This window comes from Varanus komodoensis, unplaced genomic scaffold (genome assembly GCF_004798865.1).
Source record: "Varanus komodoensis strain SLA01 unplaced genomic scaffold, ASM479886v1 scaffold6_1, whole genome shotgun sequence".
Lineage (NCBI taxonomy): Eukaryota > Metazoa > Chordata > Lepidosauria > Squamata > Varanidae > Varanus > Varanus komodoensis.
Genome location: NW_025336345.1, coordinates 2,851,524 through 2,868,462, shown reverse-complemented (window position 1 = coordinate 2,868,462; position 16,939 = coordinate 2,851,524). Strand labels below are relative to the sequence as shown.

The 16,939-nt window shown below is 42.5% G+C and overlaps 2 protein-coding genes across 5 annotated transcripts in view; one reads left to right on the top strand and one right to left on the bottom strand.

Moving 5' to 3' along the window:
* The window catches only part of ITK (IL2 inducible T cell kinase), a 41,716-nt gene extending 39,919 nt beyond the window's left edge, over positions 1–1,797 (bottom strand). For both annotated transcript variants that reach the window (XM_044451022.1, XM_044451023.1), the window contains exon 1: positions 1,566–1,797. In XM_044451022.1, coding sequence (XP_044306957.1) covers positions 1,566–1,703 — 138 coding nt within the window. In that variant the 5' untranslated portion in view covers positions 1,704–1,797. The remainder of the gene's footprint in view (positions 1–1,565) is intronic.
* A 6,454-nt stretch (positions 1,798–8,251) lies between these two features.
* MED7 (mediator complex subunit 7) lies at positions 8,252–11,154 on the top strand. Of its 3 annotated transcripts, none has more exons than XM_044451062.1 (2): positions 8,252–8,379; positions 9,444–11,154. In XM_044451062.1, exon 2 carries the CDS (start codon positions 9,461–9,463, stop codon positions 10,151–10,153), a length of 693 nt encoding a protein of 230 aa, XP_044306997.1. In that variant the 5' UTR covers positions 8,252–8,379; positions 9,444–9,460; the 3' UTR covers positions 10,154–11,154. The 3 variants fall into 3 exon arrangements, with proteins under 3 accessions (XP_044306997.1, XP_044306999.1, XP_044306998.1); XM_044451064.1 differs by lacking the exon at positions 8,252–8,379 and adding an exon at positions 8,386–8,590; XM_044451063.1 differs by lacking the exon at positions 8,252–8,379 and adding an exon at positions 8,386–8,595.
* The last annotated feature ends 5,785 nt before the right edge of the window (positions 11,155–16,939 follow it).

Below are 16,939 nucleotides of genomic sequence, written 5' to 3'. Positions count from 1 at the left end.
TATTTCTGTTGAATTACTTGTCCATGATGCTTTTTAAAGGTTTTCCAAGAGCACTCAGAGCAACACCTGCATTCAAAGAGGACCCAAAGCATTTCAGAAACAAGCAAACCACACAACATAAAAGCAGTGGAGGGGAAATAGTATGTTAGAACGCAATCTGATTCAATATTGTCTACCAAACTCTAAAATGAAGAGTGGGAGAGGGGATAGTAGATTGTAGAAGCACTACATACCAGGAAGGAGTTAATTGGACCTTCCTTAGCAGGAACTATAAATATACATGAGTTAACTTCTTATTTATTTCAATACAAATCATGCCTTCTGAGGGCATCCTAATCCCTGAAACAAAGGCACTATCTGAGCAATGCATCTTTATCTGAAGGAGCTTCATGGAACAGAATTCATCTGAGCGCCAACGCTGGGGTCGTTGTGTGCATTTAAGTGTGGATAACACAGATGTCCTGTGCGGTTCTGTAGGGCTTTGCTCAGTCCAAAGCCACAGAAGATAATGGTCCCTAATAAAACTTGCAGCTCATGGTTGAAATTGTCCTTGAAACCCTCAGCTCATCTGCCAAACCACTGAAGGTCCTCACTTTCATATACACCACAATCTGCTCAGCTTTCTTGGCACTGATGTACACAGTGGGCAGAGAATGCTGGCCTGTTGCATTACCAGTTAAGACTACCCTGAAATAGTTCCCTTGCAAAAGAACAACCCTGAATGTATCTTTATGTCTCTAGGACACACAGCATAAAATGTTGGCTTTCTCAAAGGCAAACATTTTGTTGTTGTTGTTAGTCGCGAAGTCGTGTCCGACTCATTGTGACCCCATGGACAACACTCCTCCAGGCCTTCCTGTCCTCCATCGTCCCCCGGAGTCCACTCAAGCTCACACCAACTGCTTCAGTGACTCCATCTAACCACCTCATTCTGTCGTCCCCTTCTTCTTTTGCTGTCAATTGTTCCCAGCATTAGGCTCTTCCCCAGGCGGTCCATCCTTCTCATTAGGTGGCCAAAGTATTTGGGTTTCATTTTCAGTATCTGGCCTTCTAAAGAGCAGTCTTGGTTGATCTCCTCTAGGACTGACTGATTTGATCGCCTTGCTGTCCAAGGGACTCGCAGGAGTCTCCGCCAGCACAATAGCCAGTTGTAATAATAAATAAGTCAAGAATGATAAAACATACCACATGTAGAAATAAATAAAATAATCAAACACCAAATTCTGGTTCCACAGAAATTAATGCAAAATAACTCAGCTTGATGGTTACAGGACAGAACAGATATAATTTTAAATCTGTATCTAGGAGGTATGTGTTTTTCAGCATTAGATCGGGAGCCCGAAATAAGGACCAAGACCCTAGCATGGGAGTGGAATGGCTATTAAGAGCCAGATGTTTAAGTGCAAGCAAAAAAAAAAAAAAAAAAGTTGTGACTTCTAGTTACAGATTTAAAGCAATGTCTTCTTTCACTCAAAGGGAGTGAACCTTCCACTCAGTTTCTCTTGAGAACTTCGTTATTCTTTGACAACTCATTTGAAAAAGACATAGAACGATAAGACACCTACCCCAGAACGATGTTCAAAATATGCCAGGCTTGATTTTGTTAAAACGAAGAATCGAACTTTGAAGTTGGATGGAGAAGTTCTTCTCTTTTGCTGGGACTTTTTGATGAGTTCTTCTTGAAGGAGGACACTGTTGTTCATGGTTCCGCAGGCAGTGGTCCTCTTCTGGAATGGAAGAGCACCTGCCTTGGTCCCAGAACACCAAGCAGGAGCCCAGGAAGGGCAAAGCCGGAGGGAGAATGACAGGTGGGCTGTCACAAGAAGCAGTGCAGGAGCTTTATCTTTCCATCTGTCATCCAAGCAGTACCGTTCAGCTAGCTTCCTTTCTGATGTAAAAAAAACCATAACCACATCCTTTCAAACACTGTTCTAAGAACAATGTAGACTACATTAAGGTAGAGGGTGAGTCTTCATATGAAGGAGAAACAATTAAGAAATGTGAAAGGTAACTCCATCACTTGGTTATAATAAAAATTCTAAGGGCATCTGCCTATTATTTATTAGACAGATAAATATTTGTCTAATGGGGTACCATCCATTCTGGGCTGAATGCACATCAAGATACACTGGTAAATACCTGAATGATCTGAAGTAGATTGGCAAAGATTTCTGAGTCCAATTGCTTAACAATAGCAACAACAAAACGACTCACCCCTCCTCTAAATCATACAGCTAAAATGAAAAAGGCTGCAGGAAGGGATGACCAGGAATAGATTTTTGCACAGAGGGCTTGAGGACTCACTTCAGTTCTGCCACTCAGAATGGATTCCGGTGCTCAGAATTCCAGGTGTATGTCTTCTGCACCAGGTCCTTTTTGGTGGATCTTCAGGTCCTAGTAAACCACAACATTCCGGAAGCCTGTTCTTCCCATCTCTATTCCAGGAAAGAGGCCAGCAACCCCGCTCCTTATTCCTTGTATCAGATTGTGTGTCATTTCACCCATGGAACTTATCCATATTATTCAGACACACCTTTTGGTACAGTGATGAAGACAGAAGGGAAATACAGAAATACAAGACCTTTCTACCGTTCCAGCAGAGACTGAAATCTCATCCTGAAGTTTAAAAAAAAATGGTCAGGTTTTCACCCATTCTATAAATTAATAAAGATGAGGTCCTGCATTTCTGATCATTACAAAAACAGAAGAATATATATTTTTATTTATTTATTTATTTTTCAATTTATATCCTGCCTTTTTCCTACAAAGGGCTCAAGGCAGCTTACATCATTCTCCTCCTCCATCTTATCCCCACAACAACCACCCTGTGAGGTAGGTTGGGCTGAGAGTCTGTGACTGGCCCAAAGTCACCCAGTGGGCTCCATGGCTGAGCGGGGACTAGAACCCAGATCATCTTGAGTCCCAGTCCCATGCTCTTAACCACTACCCTACACTGTATATCATCTACATGGCCCACGTGGCCCAATTTACATTGTGAAATTGGAGAAATACCCAGATAGTCAATTAATTACTTTCCTGAGTGTAAGCCCAATAAATCTAGTTAAACTTCCTTATGACTGAGCTTCAGTCAAGTCATGCATCATACACCTTCACAAACTTGATTAAGATAGACCTTTTCTCCATAGTAATTTGAAAATGCGATGGAGAAAGGTACTGTAAAGATTTAATTATGTAGCTCATACCTAGGACTATTTCTTCCTTTTAAAGACTTCTTTTTATATATGTTCAAAACAGGATCGGTTGCAGTGAGAAAAAGATCCGCTAAAGCCCACTGTTATGCTTTCACTAACTTTCATTTTTCCTTTAAAAAAATGGCCTCACGATGAGATTTCAGCCTCTGCATTCACTGTAGAAATGTCTCATATTTACACATTTCTTTCCTGTCTTCTGTCTTTCTTAGTCACCTGCTTGTTTTTGAAGAAGAATAATCCTGGTAAACTTTAAAGTCAGGATAAGCTAAAATGCCGCAAAATGTTGAGTAAATTTTCAAGTTTATCATGGTTCTTCAGCTTGTATGCTAGTATTGTGTTTCAGCTTTTGTTCTGCTAATGGACTAAAAGGAATGACAAAGATTTCTGATTCCCAGATTTTATCCATCTTTTTCTGGATGGTTCCATTTAGTATTCTCCAAAACAGAATGCTACACCCATCTAAGGGAGAACTTAAGGACCTCTAGTTGACTAATACGAAAAGCTAAAATCTTTGCCAAGATATTCAGGGAAATGCTTTTGTCAGTGGAGCAAATAACATGTATTCTTACCATCAAATTAATCTCCAGCTTGCTAATATAAGGACTGCCTAATTTTTTTCTCTTTGCTTATCCTCTTTGCCTTCCAAGGGACCTGTGAGTTCCAGTAGGCGCAAGAGACAAGTCTAATAACTGCTGGATTTGATCTTTTCAGAGGCAAAATGACTACTGTTCTTTCACCCAGCAGGTTTTCTGGTTGCCTGCTGTACTGCAAGATTTTATTCCTTTATTTGTTGCACCAATGTATTCTGCCTAATTAAATCCTCTCAGCACTTTCTCCATTAGATTTTAAGACTAATACAAACTATAGAGCTAGGCTTTTCAGATATCCCATTACAGTTCTTTAACATCCTCTTGGTTTTGAATTGATGTTTAACATCCATCCTGAAGTAGAGTTCTGTTGAATTCAAGATTCCTCAGTTTTGGTGACTTTTTCATTGGGTGTAAGCTGTTGCTATTTGGATTTTTAATCAGTCCATATTACAAGTTTCGGGGACCATTTATTTCCAGGAGAATTAAGCATGCCAAACAATCTGTTGACTTTGGTACTCATTTGTGAAAATATTACAAAGTTATCTTCCAACCCCCTTTAAAAATCTTAAAACATCTTCACTTATATTATAAATGCTTATACAGAATGTGAACTGTTATAGCATAACACTGGGAAGAGCATATATGGTAAAATCAGCTGAAACATTGTTTGTGGTTTCAGATGGATGGTAATTGTGCGTAATGATAAATGCCTGCATTTTATGGGTGTCTGAGTGCATGTGAATGTGCCCAGCAGCGTGCTCACCTTCCCCTCCATCTCCATTTTCAGCACACTCATTTTGTCTTCTTATACATTTCATGCAAGGGTTCATTTGCTGGAGAAAGACAATGGAGTTTGTGGAGTTTGTGGGGGCCTCGTTCAGCTTTCTGTGGGAACCAGGAGCTTCCTTCAGCTGCTGCTCATGCAAGGCAAATAGTGCAGAGATATAATGTTTGCATAGCAATAATATTTACTTATCTGTACTATTTTTATATTAAGAACAGCCTCAAAGTGGTTTCCATGCACACGTTAAAATCACATTTAAAATAAAGTTTCAAAACATAAAATTACAATAGTTTTGGCTGTGGGGTGGTAATAGAATAGAATAGAATAGAATAGAATAATAAAAATAGATGAAACAGAGCAGTACATGAGCAGTAGAGTGGAACAGTATAATTACCGACCAGGGAAAGCTTGTGTGATTTCAGGAGGCATTTCAAAGATGCCAAATTTTCTGCCTGTTGAATTGCATCAGGATTCTCCACCCCACCCCCTCCCCCCTGAAATGGGCACCACTACCAAAAGGCCCAGCAGCCATGTATTGCATAGCCACATTCAGTGATTTTGGTATCACCATCAACCACTTCCTCCAATGATCAATTGGAAACACACACGCACAGGCACACACACGGGGAGTGGGGGGGGGGCATTCTGCTGGTATCCTGGTCCCAGGGTGATAACCGTCTTGCATGACGATAGCATAACCTTGGCCACTCCTCAGTAAGCAGCAGGCAGCCAGGACAACTCTTTAGCACAGTCCTATGCGGGCCTAGCTGAGTGCCCCAGTGAGTGCCGTAGCTGCTTATTCGGTAACGGGTATGGTTGGCATTAGGGATGCATGAGGTGATCGAAGGTGGGGGAACACCAGATTGCTCTCCCCACGTCCAGCTGCCGAAAACAGGTCTAGAATGTCCCTGGCATGAAATTCTGAACACCCAAGGGCAGGCTGACAAGGCAGCTGTCAAACCTGCAGGTTGCAAGGAAGCCAGAACACCACACAGCCAGTAGGTTTCTAGGCTATGTTCCCTCACCATGGCTAGCCCCCTTCCATCACCCTATTGCCCTCCACCCATCATCATGCTGATGTGGCTCCCCAAGATGTCTCTACTTGGCCCATATCCTCCCTCCTAGGCTCATATGCAGTCTTTATGGAGGGAAAAAATCCCCCACCAAGGCTCTGATTTCGAAGTCTGATACTATTGGTGGAGAAGCTGCATCTCCAGAAATTGATCTACAAGGTAAGAGCTCTTCAGCACATGCTGAAGGGTGCCTTTGTTGTCCTGTGGGATGACCTTTGCCAGGAGAGGAACAGGGGGAGTGGAACCCTGTTGGTTCTCCTGGGCCTCTCAGTGGCTTTTGACACCATCAGCCACAGTGTTGGCCACCCATGTATGGAATGGCCTTCTGAAAGGAGTTCGCCTAGTGCCATCTTTACAATCTTTTTGGTGCCAGACAAAACCAGTCCTCTTTTCCAGACATCTTAATAATTGATTTTATACTTGGATATTATTTACACAGTTTTTATCTTTAACATATTTTAACTTATTGATATAGCTGACCTTGGCTGCATATTTCTGTTTTATTGTAGGTTGTTTTTATTATTGTTATGTAATGTAATATTGTTACTTTATGTAATATTGCAATCCACTTGGAGAGTCTTCGGACTAGTATAGCATAATATAAGTTGAATGAACAACAGCAGCAACAACTACTACAGGAAGTAGGCAGAAACCAACACTTGGGAATGGTCCCCAGCCAAATCCACGTTCCCTTAAGGTTGCAGCAAGCACTTAAGCTGCAGTGCGAGATGAACCAGTGGACTGGATGCTGCAACCGACGCTATGTTCAAGTCGGCATGAAGGCGAATGATTTCATCTTCTGAGTGTCTTGCTAATGCATCAACAGTACCAGTACTGGGTTCACGGGATAAAATGAAAGCAACCCCTGCACCACTCCAAAATAACAACTGCAGGAGTGTCTTAGGTGCCCAAACTCTCTGAGTTCCTTGATGCCTTAGTTACTACGTTCCCCTGCTGCTTAAATCTCTCAAACCAAAATCAATGCTGCCCTCTGCTGCTGAAGAGTGGCATAGCATTAAAATAAATATTGTATCACATCGTATTGGGCAAAGACAGCAGCCTTATTAGAATGTCACTACTTACTAGAATGTCTATAAGAGCTGTACAGTTTGAAACATATTCCTACTTCTCGACATTGTTGAAATACATATTTCTCTACTCAGCTTTTGCTGTGTATTGCTTTTGTATTCTGTTAGAAAATAAGAGTATAGCATACTTTCTGTAGAGCTATGATCTATAACAATACTTTATAAAATCAGTGTGGTCTGGCAGATAACATGCAGATGTAGCTCTTAGAAATCCTGGTTCTAATTCATAAATTCACTGGGAGATCAGGACTCATATCTCACAGCTTCTGGGCTGCAGACAGTGCTTTCCCCTCTTATCCTTCCTCAGCCAACAAAATGTCTTGGGCTGGATCTACATTTCATATTTTTAAAAGCAAGGTTACTACAATTTTAATTGCTGTGTAGAAAGAGGGATTTCAGCAAATGTAGCTTATCCTGATGGCCACCCTATTTTTTTTAATAATCATTTTGCAATAATGGATTTCATGGTCCTCCAGGGAATGTCCATAGTCTGGGTTTTGAGTGTGCGTGAATGTGTTTTTAATTCCCCCCCCCCAAACTTATGCTTCTGCAAATTTATCCCAGAGTTATTATGATAGTTCTTGGTCTTTAGGATGTTGCTGGTTTAGGTATGCTCTCCAACAAACTCTGGAGCCTTCCAGAAACAGATCATGTGGCACTGGAACAGCACTCATTCAACTACTTACACTTTGCTATGACATGTCCAGAGCTTATTTAGACGTGTCATAGCAAAGGGAGAGAATACTTATACATCTGACAAACGGGAGTAGTAGGACTGCTTAAACACACGCATGATTGCACCTCAAGTGTCCAATTTTACATTCCTAATTTATTTCTGTGCATGTTCCCACTGTATTTCTGATGTGAAGAAGCAGCATTTCACAAACCCATGACGACTCAAGGCAGAACACTAGCTGCAGATCCAGCAAATCCAAGACCCAGTAGCTAGAAACGGGCACAAGAGATACTGTATTAAGGGTACAATCCCATACTTATTTAGCCAGGAACACACAAAAACAGAAAACCAAAACCCATCCTACAACTCCCGGCATGCCCCAGCAGGCATGGTGGCTTGGGATGGTTAGGGGTTGTACAGCTTTTGCTGCTTAAAGAGCGAACCTTAATATCTCAACTGCAAATACTGGAATCCCTGATTGCCTACCAATGCTCTTCCATAATATAGGGGATAGAACTTTCTCGTGCCTTAGGGCATAAGTATAGGCAAGGTTGTTGTTTTTTTAAATTAAATTTATACTTTCAGAAGAGTAGTTCTGCAAGGGTATCAACGCCGATCCTTCAGGAATTGCCAGTAGTTTCTACCGCCTCCAGCGAGGACTCCAACACAAGTCCGCCAGACGGTACAAAAGAAAAAAAAAATGATAAAGAGGAAGCTGGCTGCTCCGGCAATTACTACAGAATTACTGACTGACACTGTCAGCAGCCAATCAAAATAGAACCCGCCTTTCGACTACGTCTGTTCCCGCCCCTTCGCCTCTTTGTACGTAAACCAATAGGAAGGCGGCAGCCCGAGCAGACTCTCCGGAAGTGGCCCAGAGGAGCGGAGTGGGGTGTGGGGCTGCCCAGGGGAGCGCGTGGCCTCGGCTCCTCCTTTGCCTGTCCGCGTAGGCTCAGGTAAGCTCCGGACGGCTCGCCCTGCCCATCGCGGGGGCTAATACAGACTGCAGCCCCTTCTGTGCGCTCCGAATCAGGAGGCCCTGCCCGTCTGCCCGCCCCTCTTCCAGATACGCCTGCGAGGACGGCTCGTTTCGTCACGGAGTAGGAATAGATTGACCTCCTTGGGACTGCAGGCTCGTTCCTCTCTCCTGAGACCCACCTGCCAGGTGTGAGGTGCACGAGGATTTTTTAAACTGTATTTACAAGGAGTGAGGAGAACACACTCGGGCTGCCTCTCCCTTCCGTAGAGCAGTGACAGGTCCAGCTCCTTGCTTGTAGGAGCAGTGTGTCCACCTCTTAGGCTGTAATGCAGATTGTCGGCTTGAGACTAAGGCCTTGTGGAGGGGAGAGTTAAAGTCCTACCCAGGTGCTAGATATGTCTTTAAAGTAGCATGTAGTTTGTTCGTTGCAAGAGGAAGAAAGAGCGAAGTGTGGTGAAGTGTGTTGGAAGGCCTGCTCTGTGAACAGTTAAGGCTTAAGTCCTGTACCAGTAAGTTATCTCCACTGGATCTGAGTTACTACAAATAAGATTCAACTGTGTCTTCCCACTTTTGCTGTAAAAAAGGTGGTTAATTTTGCCAAATAGTTTGATTTCCATATAATCTGAGGTGCTGTCCAAGTCTTCCTTTTCAAAGCAAACAATAATAGATATATTAGAAGACACAGTGTATACTTATGAGGAATCATTTATTTAATACATGTTCAAACAGAAAAAAGTCCTGGCATTTCTCCTGTCAGAACATGCAAAGGACTGTACTCTCAAACCCTCTATAACATTTTTTTAAAAAAAATCTTGACAAATCAGTTCACAAGAATTGCTAGTAATGTCTTAATTTGCCTTGTATATTCTGAAAGGAAACTACATGTTGGGGATTACATGAGTGGAGCCAGCTGGAGCTGTGGGTCAGGCAAGATGGCCTGGGAGGTCCCATCTAACTTGCTTTTTTTTCTGTTTTCTGACTTGTGAATACTTTATACTTTGAATCTAGAATTTTAAGCCTGATTTTGACACTTTATTTTAGAAACCTGATCTGCAAGAATGGGTGAACCTCAGCAAGTGAGTGCCCTCCCTCCACCTCCAATGCAATATATTAAAGAATATACTGATGAAAATATTCGGAAAGGCTTGGCCCCTAAGCCTCCACCACCTATCAAAGACAGCTATATGATGTTTGGAAACCAGTTTCAATGTGATGACCTAATTATTCGGCCATTGGAAAGCCAAGGCATTGAGCGATTGCATCCTATGCAGTTTGACCATAAGAAAGAACTAAGAAAACTAAACATGTCTATCTTGATTAACTTCTTGGACCTCTTGGATATATTGATAAGAAGTCCAGGCCACATAAGACGAGAAGAGAAGCTGGAAGACCTAAAACTCTTGTTTGTTCACGTGCATCATCTGATCAATGAATATCGGCCCCACCAAGCCAGAGAGACACTGAGAGTCATGATGGAAGTACAGAAACGTCAACGTCTGGAAACTGCTGAGAGATTCCAGAAGCACTTGGAGCGAGTTATTGAGATGATACAGAACTGTCTGGCCTCTCTGCCTGATGATTTACCTCACTCAGATAGAGGGATGAGAATAACACCTGAACCAATGGATCCTGAAGACAGCATAACTTGCATTGGACAAAATGAGCAGCAGAGAGTGAGCTCTGGCATCAAGAAGGATCAAGTTTTGGATAAAGATGCTAATATGTGTGGCATTATTGATGAAATGACATAACAAAGAACCTTGTGAGATTCTCTTTGTGTTATTGTAATACAGTTCTTGAGAGAAAAAATGAAACTGGTAAAAAGTTGGTAGAATTTGAGGTGTTTCTTAAATGACACCTCTTGATAGTGATGCTTAAACAGTCATGAAATGCAGGCTGTAAAAGACATAAATTCTGATGGTTTATTTTTTGTAGTTTTTCCAATATGCACTAATTTTGTAGAAATTGTAGATGTTTATGTTAAAGAAAAGTAAACATGAGATGCAGCTTTATGAGTATAGAAAACATATTTGTAATTGGACACCAGCCAAATTCCACTGTTACCCATTTTATTAATGTATCTGAGAAGTTCTTTGAAAACTTTGAACATATCCTGTTGGTTAATTGTTTCAGGCAAATGAAAAGAAATACAGTACTGAAAAAGTGCTATGTATATTGAATAGAGGTAAACACAGAGTCCAAGCATTTATGTGTGTGAAATGAGTGCTTGTATTGCCCAGGTTCTACCAGAAGAATGGCAAGGAGGTGACTGAGGTTCAGTAAGTAGTTCATTGACTTTTCCCAGTGCCTAAAAATCACAATAGTTTCTTGAAAGAATGCCAAAGCCTCGTGCGTTTCAGCTTCTTAAGAACACCAGGGATAATAACCTTGAAATTGCCTTTCCAGATAATTCTGTCATTAAAATTCACCTTTACAGTGAGAAGAACACTGTTTACCTTACTGAAACAGCTTCATTTGTAGACGGGGGGGGGGGGGGAGGTGTGCATCCTGACAGATTCTGCAGTAAAAGGAGAGAGGGACCATATAAAATCCATGGCAAGAGGTGTCTTTTGATCTCAGCTTGAGGAATTGAACTGATGTGTCACTGAGGCACCTTCAGAGGTCCACATAACATTCTGGGCCAATTAAGGGAACCAACAGGCCACCGAGAAGGTGCACTTTCCCCCCTTGTTTTATTACCACCTGCATCCATATTGCATAACTGTATTTAATAAAGTGTATTCTTGACAGAGGTGGTTTTGTGTCTTCCTAAGCATATGTGAAGCTAAAATAGGCTGCCCTGGCTGGACCAGGCCCCCATGGTTAGAACATACCCAAAAGTATGTTAAAATGAATGTATTCCTTAAAATATTTTTTGCACAAATCTGTCTTGGACCACGCCAGCCTTTCATTTTACAGGATGAACTCTCCAGTCTTCCTGTGGCTATAGTTTGTGGTTCTGTTGAATTGTGAAGCAATTGCTTCTGTGTTTGGACTGATCATAGAATAGTAGAGTTGGAAGGGGCCATGAAGGCCATTGGGTCCAACCCCCTGCTATTGCAGGACACCAACGTGCACCATCCTGTCCAGTTTTTTTTTTTTTTTAATGTCTCTAGTGTGGGAAAGCCCACCACCTCTCTAGGCAGCTGGTGTCTAGCCTGAGCCTGGGTTGTTACAACTTGAGTTGATTATTCCATGTCCTACACTTGTATCCACAAGAAGATATCTTGACCGTCCTCTTTCTGACAGCCTTTGACATACTTACAGAGGGCTATCATGTCCCCCTTCTGTCTTCTCAAGGCTGAACATGCCCAGTTCTCTCAGTCTCTCCTCATAGGGAAATGTTTCTAAACCCTGGATCATTTTTGTCGCCCTCTGCTGGCCCCTTTCTAATTTTCCTGCATCTTTTTTAAATCTTGGTGCCCAGAACTGGACACAGTATTCCTGATGAGGCCTGAGTAGTGAGGAGTATAGAGGAACTACTACTACTCATGATTTGGAAGTAATACTTCTGTTAATGCATCCTAAAATAGCATTTGCCCTTTTGGCAGCTGTATTGTGTTGTTGGCTCATGTTTATTGTCCACTTTAATCTTCCTGATGGTATTCCTGCAATTCCTTGCTATTCGTTTATTTTCTTCCTTTGTGGCCTGGCCCTGCTTCACTTCCTGTACATGTTCTTTTTTTCTTTCAGGCTATCACTTAACTTTTTGTGGAGCCACCTGGGCTCCCTATGCTGTCCTCTACACTTTCCTCTTGATGGAATTGTTCATAGTTGTGCTTGGAGAATTTTCTTTTTCAAGATTTCCCACCCCTCTTGGACATCTTTCCCCTAAGGGTGTGTTGCCATGGCACTTCGCTTATCATTTTTCTGAGTTTGTTAAAGTTGGCTTTCTTGAAGTCCAGGATGCTGGTTTGGCTCCAGTTACCCTTTGTCTCCTTTATAATTGATAATTCAAGTATGTCAATTCTTCCCCCCAGAGTTCCCATGGTTGTTATTTTGTCTACCGGGCCATCCCTGTTAGTATTAAATCGAGGATAGCTGATCCTCTCATACCTTCCTCTACTTTCTGCTGGAGAAAGTTGTCAGCAACACACGTCAGAAATCTTTTGGAGGGGCCATGCTTGGCAGAATTTGTCTCCCAGCATATATCTCCCAGCATATAATAATGTAGCTATCACAGGGGACTTCACAGGGAATTGAAGTCCCCTGTGATAGCTACATTATTCTTCTTGGAAATGTGGGCAAGTTGCTTTTCAAATGTTGCATCTTTGTCCTCTTTTTGACTGGGTCAACAGTAATAACTATGTTTTTATTTTTGGCTCCCTTTAAATTTAGCCAGATGCTTTCAATGGGGCTGCTAAGTTCCTCTTCTTGTATTTCTGTGCAGATACATGTGTCTCTTGCATGCAGTGCAACTCCACCTCCCTTCTGTCCTTTCTGTTTTTCTTGGACAGGTTGATCCATCAATTGTAGAGTTCCAGTCATGTGAGTCTTCCCACCAAGTTTCAGTTATTCCTATAAGATCATAATTGCCCTCACGTACTATGAGCTCAAGTTCGTGTTGTTTATTTCCCATACTCTGGGCACTGGTGTAGAGACACTGAAGTTCATTCTCGCTGTGCCCTGGTTTTCTTCCTAGGTTTTTTGGGAGACTGGTGCTGGGCCCTGCTTGAAGTTTTTTCTCTGTTGAAATACTTCTGTTGAAGTCTTTGCCAGGTGATGGTATGCCATGCTGCACATCTTCCTCCCCTATAGGTTCTAGTTTAAAGCTCTCCTGATAAAGTTTTTGATGTAGTGGCCAAACATCTGCTTCCCGTTCATTGTGAGGTGCAGCCCATCATTTGCCAATAGTCCATCTTCCAGGAAGCTTAGCTTGTGGTCCCAGAATCTAAATCTCTCTTTACAGCACCACTATCCTAGCCAGTCATTCTCTTGAAAGGTTTTTTCTTTCCCTAGCAGTTCCTCTTCCAAGTACTGGTAGGATTGAGGAGAAGACTATCTGGGCCCCAGTGTTTTTTATTTTCCTCCCTAGAGCTTTGAAGTCTGTTATTTCAGCGAAGCTTCTCATGGCATTGTTGTTAGTTTCCACATGGAAGAGAAGGAAGGGGTATTTCGCAGTGGTTCATATGAATTGCAAAAGAGTTGCGTAAACTTGCTGGTTATATCTTTAACTTTGGCGCCAGAGACACAGCATACTTGACAATTCTCTGGGTCGCCACAAGTTACATATTTTTCCATCCTGCGCAAGAGGGAATCTCGCACAATGAGCATTCTTCTCCTTCTCCTTGCAAACTTCGCTATCCTTTTCCTTGCTTGATTGGTCTTTTGTCTCTTTTGCAGAGTTACCCAGTGTGTCATGTAGTTCTTTCACAGTGGGTTTCTCACACGTCTCTTCCTCAAGTATCTTGAAGCGGTTCAAGAGTTCCACTGCTTCCACAGGTGCAGAGTGTTTTTTAGGTCTTCTGTGTCACTCTGTTCCAGTGAATTTCCTCATTTTCCCTTCCCTCAAGGTTCTCTTCTGCTGCCTCGGCCTGCTGTTGCTGTTCTTGCTTCTGGACTACACTGTTCCAGCTCCTCCACTCTGTCTAGAATCTCTTTGTTTCCTTTTATTTTCCAGAAGGTGGACACTCACTGCTCCAATGCTCTCACCTTTTCCTGTACTAGGGGTCCTAATAGGAATCAGTTGTCCCCTGCCTTGACACACATCAGCTTCCAAACTCCAAAACTTAGGTACATCCAGTGCATGATACAAGGTATATTAGTAGCAGTGATCTTCAGGTTTCAGAGTTTTATCTAAGCTTGCAGTTTTCTGCATTGGTGACAATTGTAGCATAAGGATTCTGTCTACTTTGGTAAATAGGAAAAAATGGCAACAAGTATCAGTCACAACATCAAATCGATCTCTTCTTTTATGCCCTGCCTTCTAACCCCTTTGGCTATGAACTTCCTGCCTATCTTTGTCATTAAAGATGAAATGCTATGCCTCTTCTGTGGGGAATCAGGTTCTGCCCTGTTTCTGAGCAGGGTGACATAAGTGGTAGAAAATCAGAGAAACAAACTGATGAGAAGATGTGTGACCCAATCCAATGCACTTCCCCTTTCCCCTGCCTGCCTTTCTATGAATGCAGAAAATTGGTCGTGACTTTGATCATTCTCATGCATTTGTCATAATTGTCCTTTGAATGAGTCAATGTTGCCAGGGATTAAATCAGCAAAAAAATATCATATGCTGTTGTTGATATCAGTGATGTACAGCTCCCGTTGCTTTCTCCCTTTGATGAGCATATGGTTGCAATAGCCGTAGAAAGTCACACTGAGTGAATACAAATGGTTCGGGGTTGATCTGCAAGAAAGGGCTTTTGAATTATCGGCCTTAATGCAACTGTCCACTAGATGCATGATGAATACTCTGAGAACAAATCTGTGTAGTGCTGTATCATTTATTTGGAGAATTAAGGGATCAGTGGCTGCTTTCTCATCTTGAAAAGTTATGTGCCATTTGTGCTGATTTTTGCTCCTCCTTGTTATTATCACATTGCATTTATATCTCACTTCTTCCTTTCATAAGGAACCCAAGGTGATTTACATAGCTCCATTTTATCTTCACAACAACTCTGTGAGGTAGGATAGATTGAGAGTGAATGACTGGCCCAAAATACCCAGTGAGCTTCATGGATGAATGGCCACTGGAACCTGAATCTCCAAGTCCTCAATCCAACACTCTAACCAACACTAAAAATTGAATGAACAATGTTTATGCTAAAATTACCTATAGATAATTCCTTACACCCATAAAGTAAGGATTTTAGTGAAGGCTGTGCATATAACGGGGTGGAAAAAGAGGTTTCTTGCTGTTGGTGTTCTAAATTATTTACTAAACAGAAACAAAGCTAGACTCATGTTTTTGGTGCTGCTGTTTAACTGTGCAAAGCAGATCTTCATGAAGTATCTTTCCAATACCGCCTGAACTGAGTCCAGTATTTATTTGTGGTTTCTGCAAAACCAAGAGAACTTTGTATCTTGCACCCCTGTGACAATGATTCATTTCTATGACACAAATTCACACTATAGTTCTGCTTCTGTGTAGGCGGTGAATAGGAGAATCTTTTCTCACATGGGGACATTTCACATGCTCACAGCATATGCTGTGGTTTTTTCATAAAATGAACATACAGTGTGAAACCCACTAGGGTAGTTTGATTATGGAGCTTTGGATGTGTTTCATCAGCTGCATTCTCTTTTGTGATGCAAAGACAGTGAAAACGCGTATCCCAGAGTATTTCAATCAATTCAAGCCAGTTGTGATGGTAGCCTGGAGTAGCCTGCTGAGCCAGACCATGTGGATCCATCTTACCTGGATTAGAGAGACAGAAACCTCCCTTTTGCAAGCAGCTAAAGTTTAAGCAGAAGGCCAGGTCACCCAGCACTGACACTGCAATGCAGATAACCTGACTGAGAGCATCTGTAGCCAAGCATCACCACTTGGCCCATCTATGCAGTACTGCATTGCCCAGGTGCCTGAACAGCAGGAGTCTCTTAGAATCTATTTCTGAGATGGAGATGAGCCATTCCTGGGCAGTCAGCAGGTAAAAGACAAGGGCCTCCAAAATCTCCACCCCAGCAAGGGGGAAGGAACCAGAGGAGATAGGCTGCACTGAACAAGGAAGAGTGTGTGTGGGTCTTTTTATTTTCCAGCATGGGTGCTGGGAGCAAGTCCTTCTGAATGTCTGGGAGCCTGAGGCAGGCCTAGGAGAGATTGCCAGGGATTGTTGGATATAAGTGCCCAGGTGCGGTTTTTCTCCAATCGATGGGGAGAAGACCTGACACAGGCCCCAGAAGAGCCTTGCCACCAACACTGGCCCTTCAAGGAACCCAGTGGGGCCATACTAGTTAGTATTTTCCCTTTTGCTTGCCATTTGCACTGATTTGAATTTTAAACTTCCTATTGCTTTGTGCCACTCCGCATTTTCCATTAATCCTTAATAAACCCTTTACCCTGTTTTCCCCAAAACCCAGATGGTATGCATTGGAGGCGAAATGGGGGAAGCTCACAAGAGATGCACCATACTTTTGGGCCATGCTATGCTGTGGCAGCATCCAGGCTGCATGCCACAAACTGAGTGCAACTTGCAACCCAGCGGGGCTCCCCGAAGGATACAGGTGGGTGGCAAAGAAGTCTCATGCAAAGGACACCAGTGGGATCTTTAGTTAGTTGTCCCCAAGGGGCCAAGAGTGCATAGGGATTGAGGGATTGGGTTTCCTTTACTCTTTTGGTGACAGCGAGTACTACTGGACCCTGTAGTACTGCACCAGACCTTGCTCCCTCAGGTAGGTTGCCTGCAGGTACCAAGTCACCACACCTGGGCATAACTCTCAGAAGTTAATCCTTTTGACTTTGACGGAGCTTTTTCCTAGGTTAGTAGGTGTAGGCATGGCAGCCTTAAGAGCAGAATTCGAAGCATGATTAGACATTGAAAAAGTCATGACTGGTTGGGAAATGCTGTTGCAAGACCTTTTTATGTCTAAACAAACAG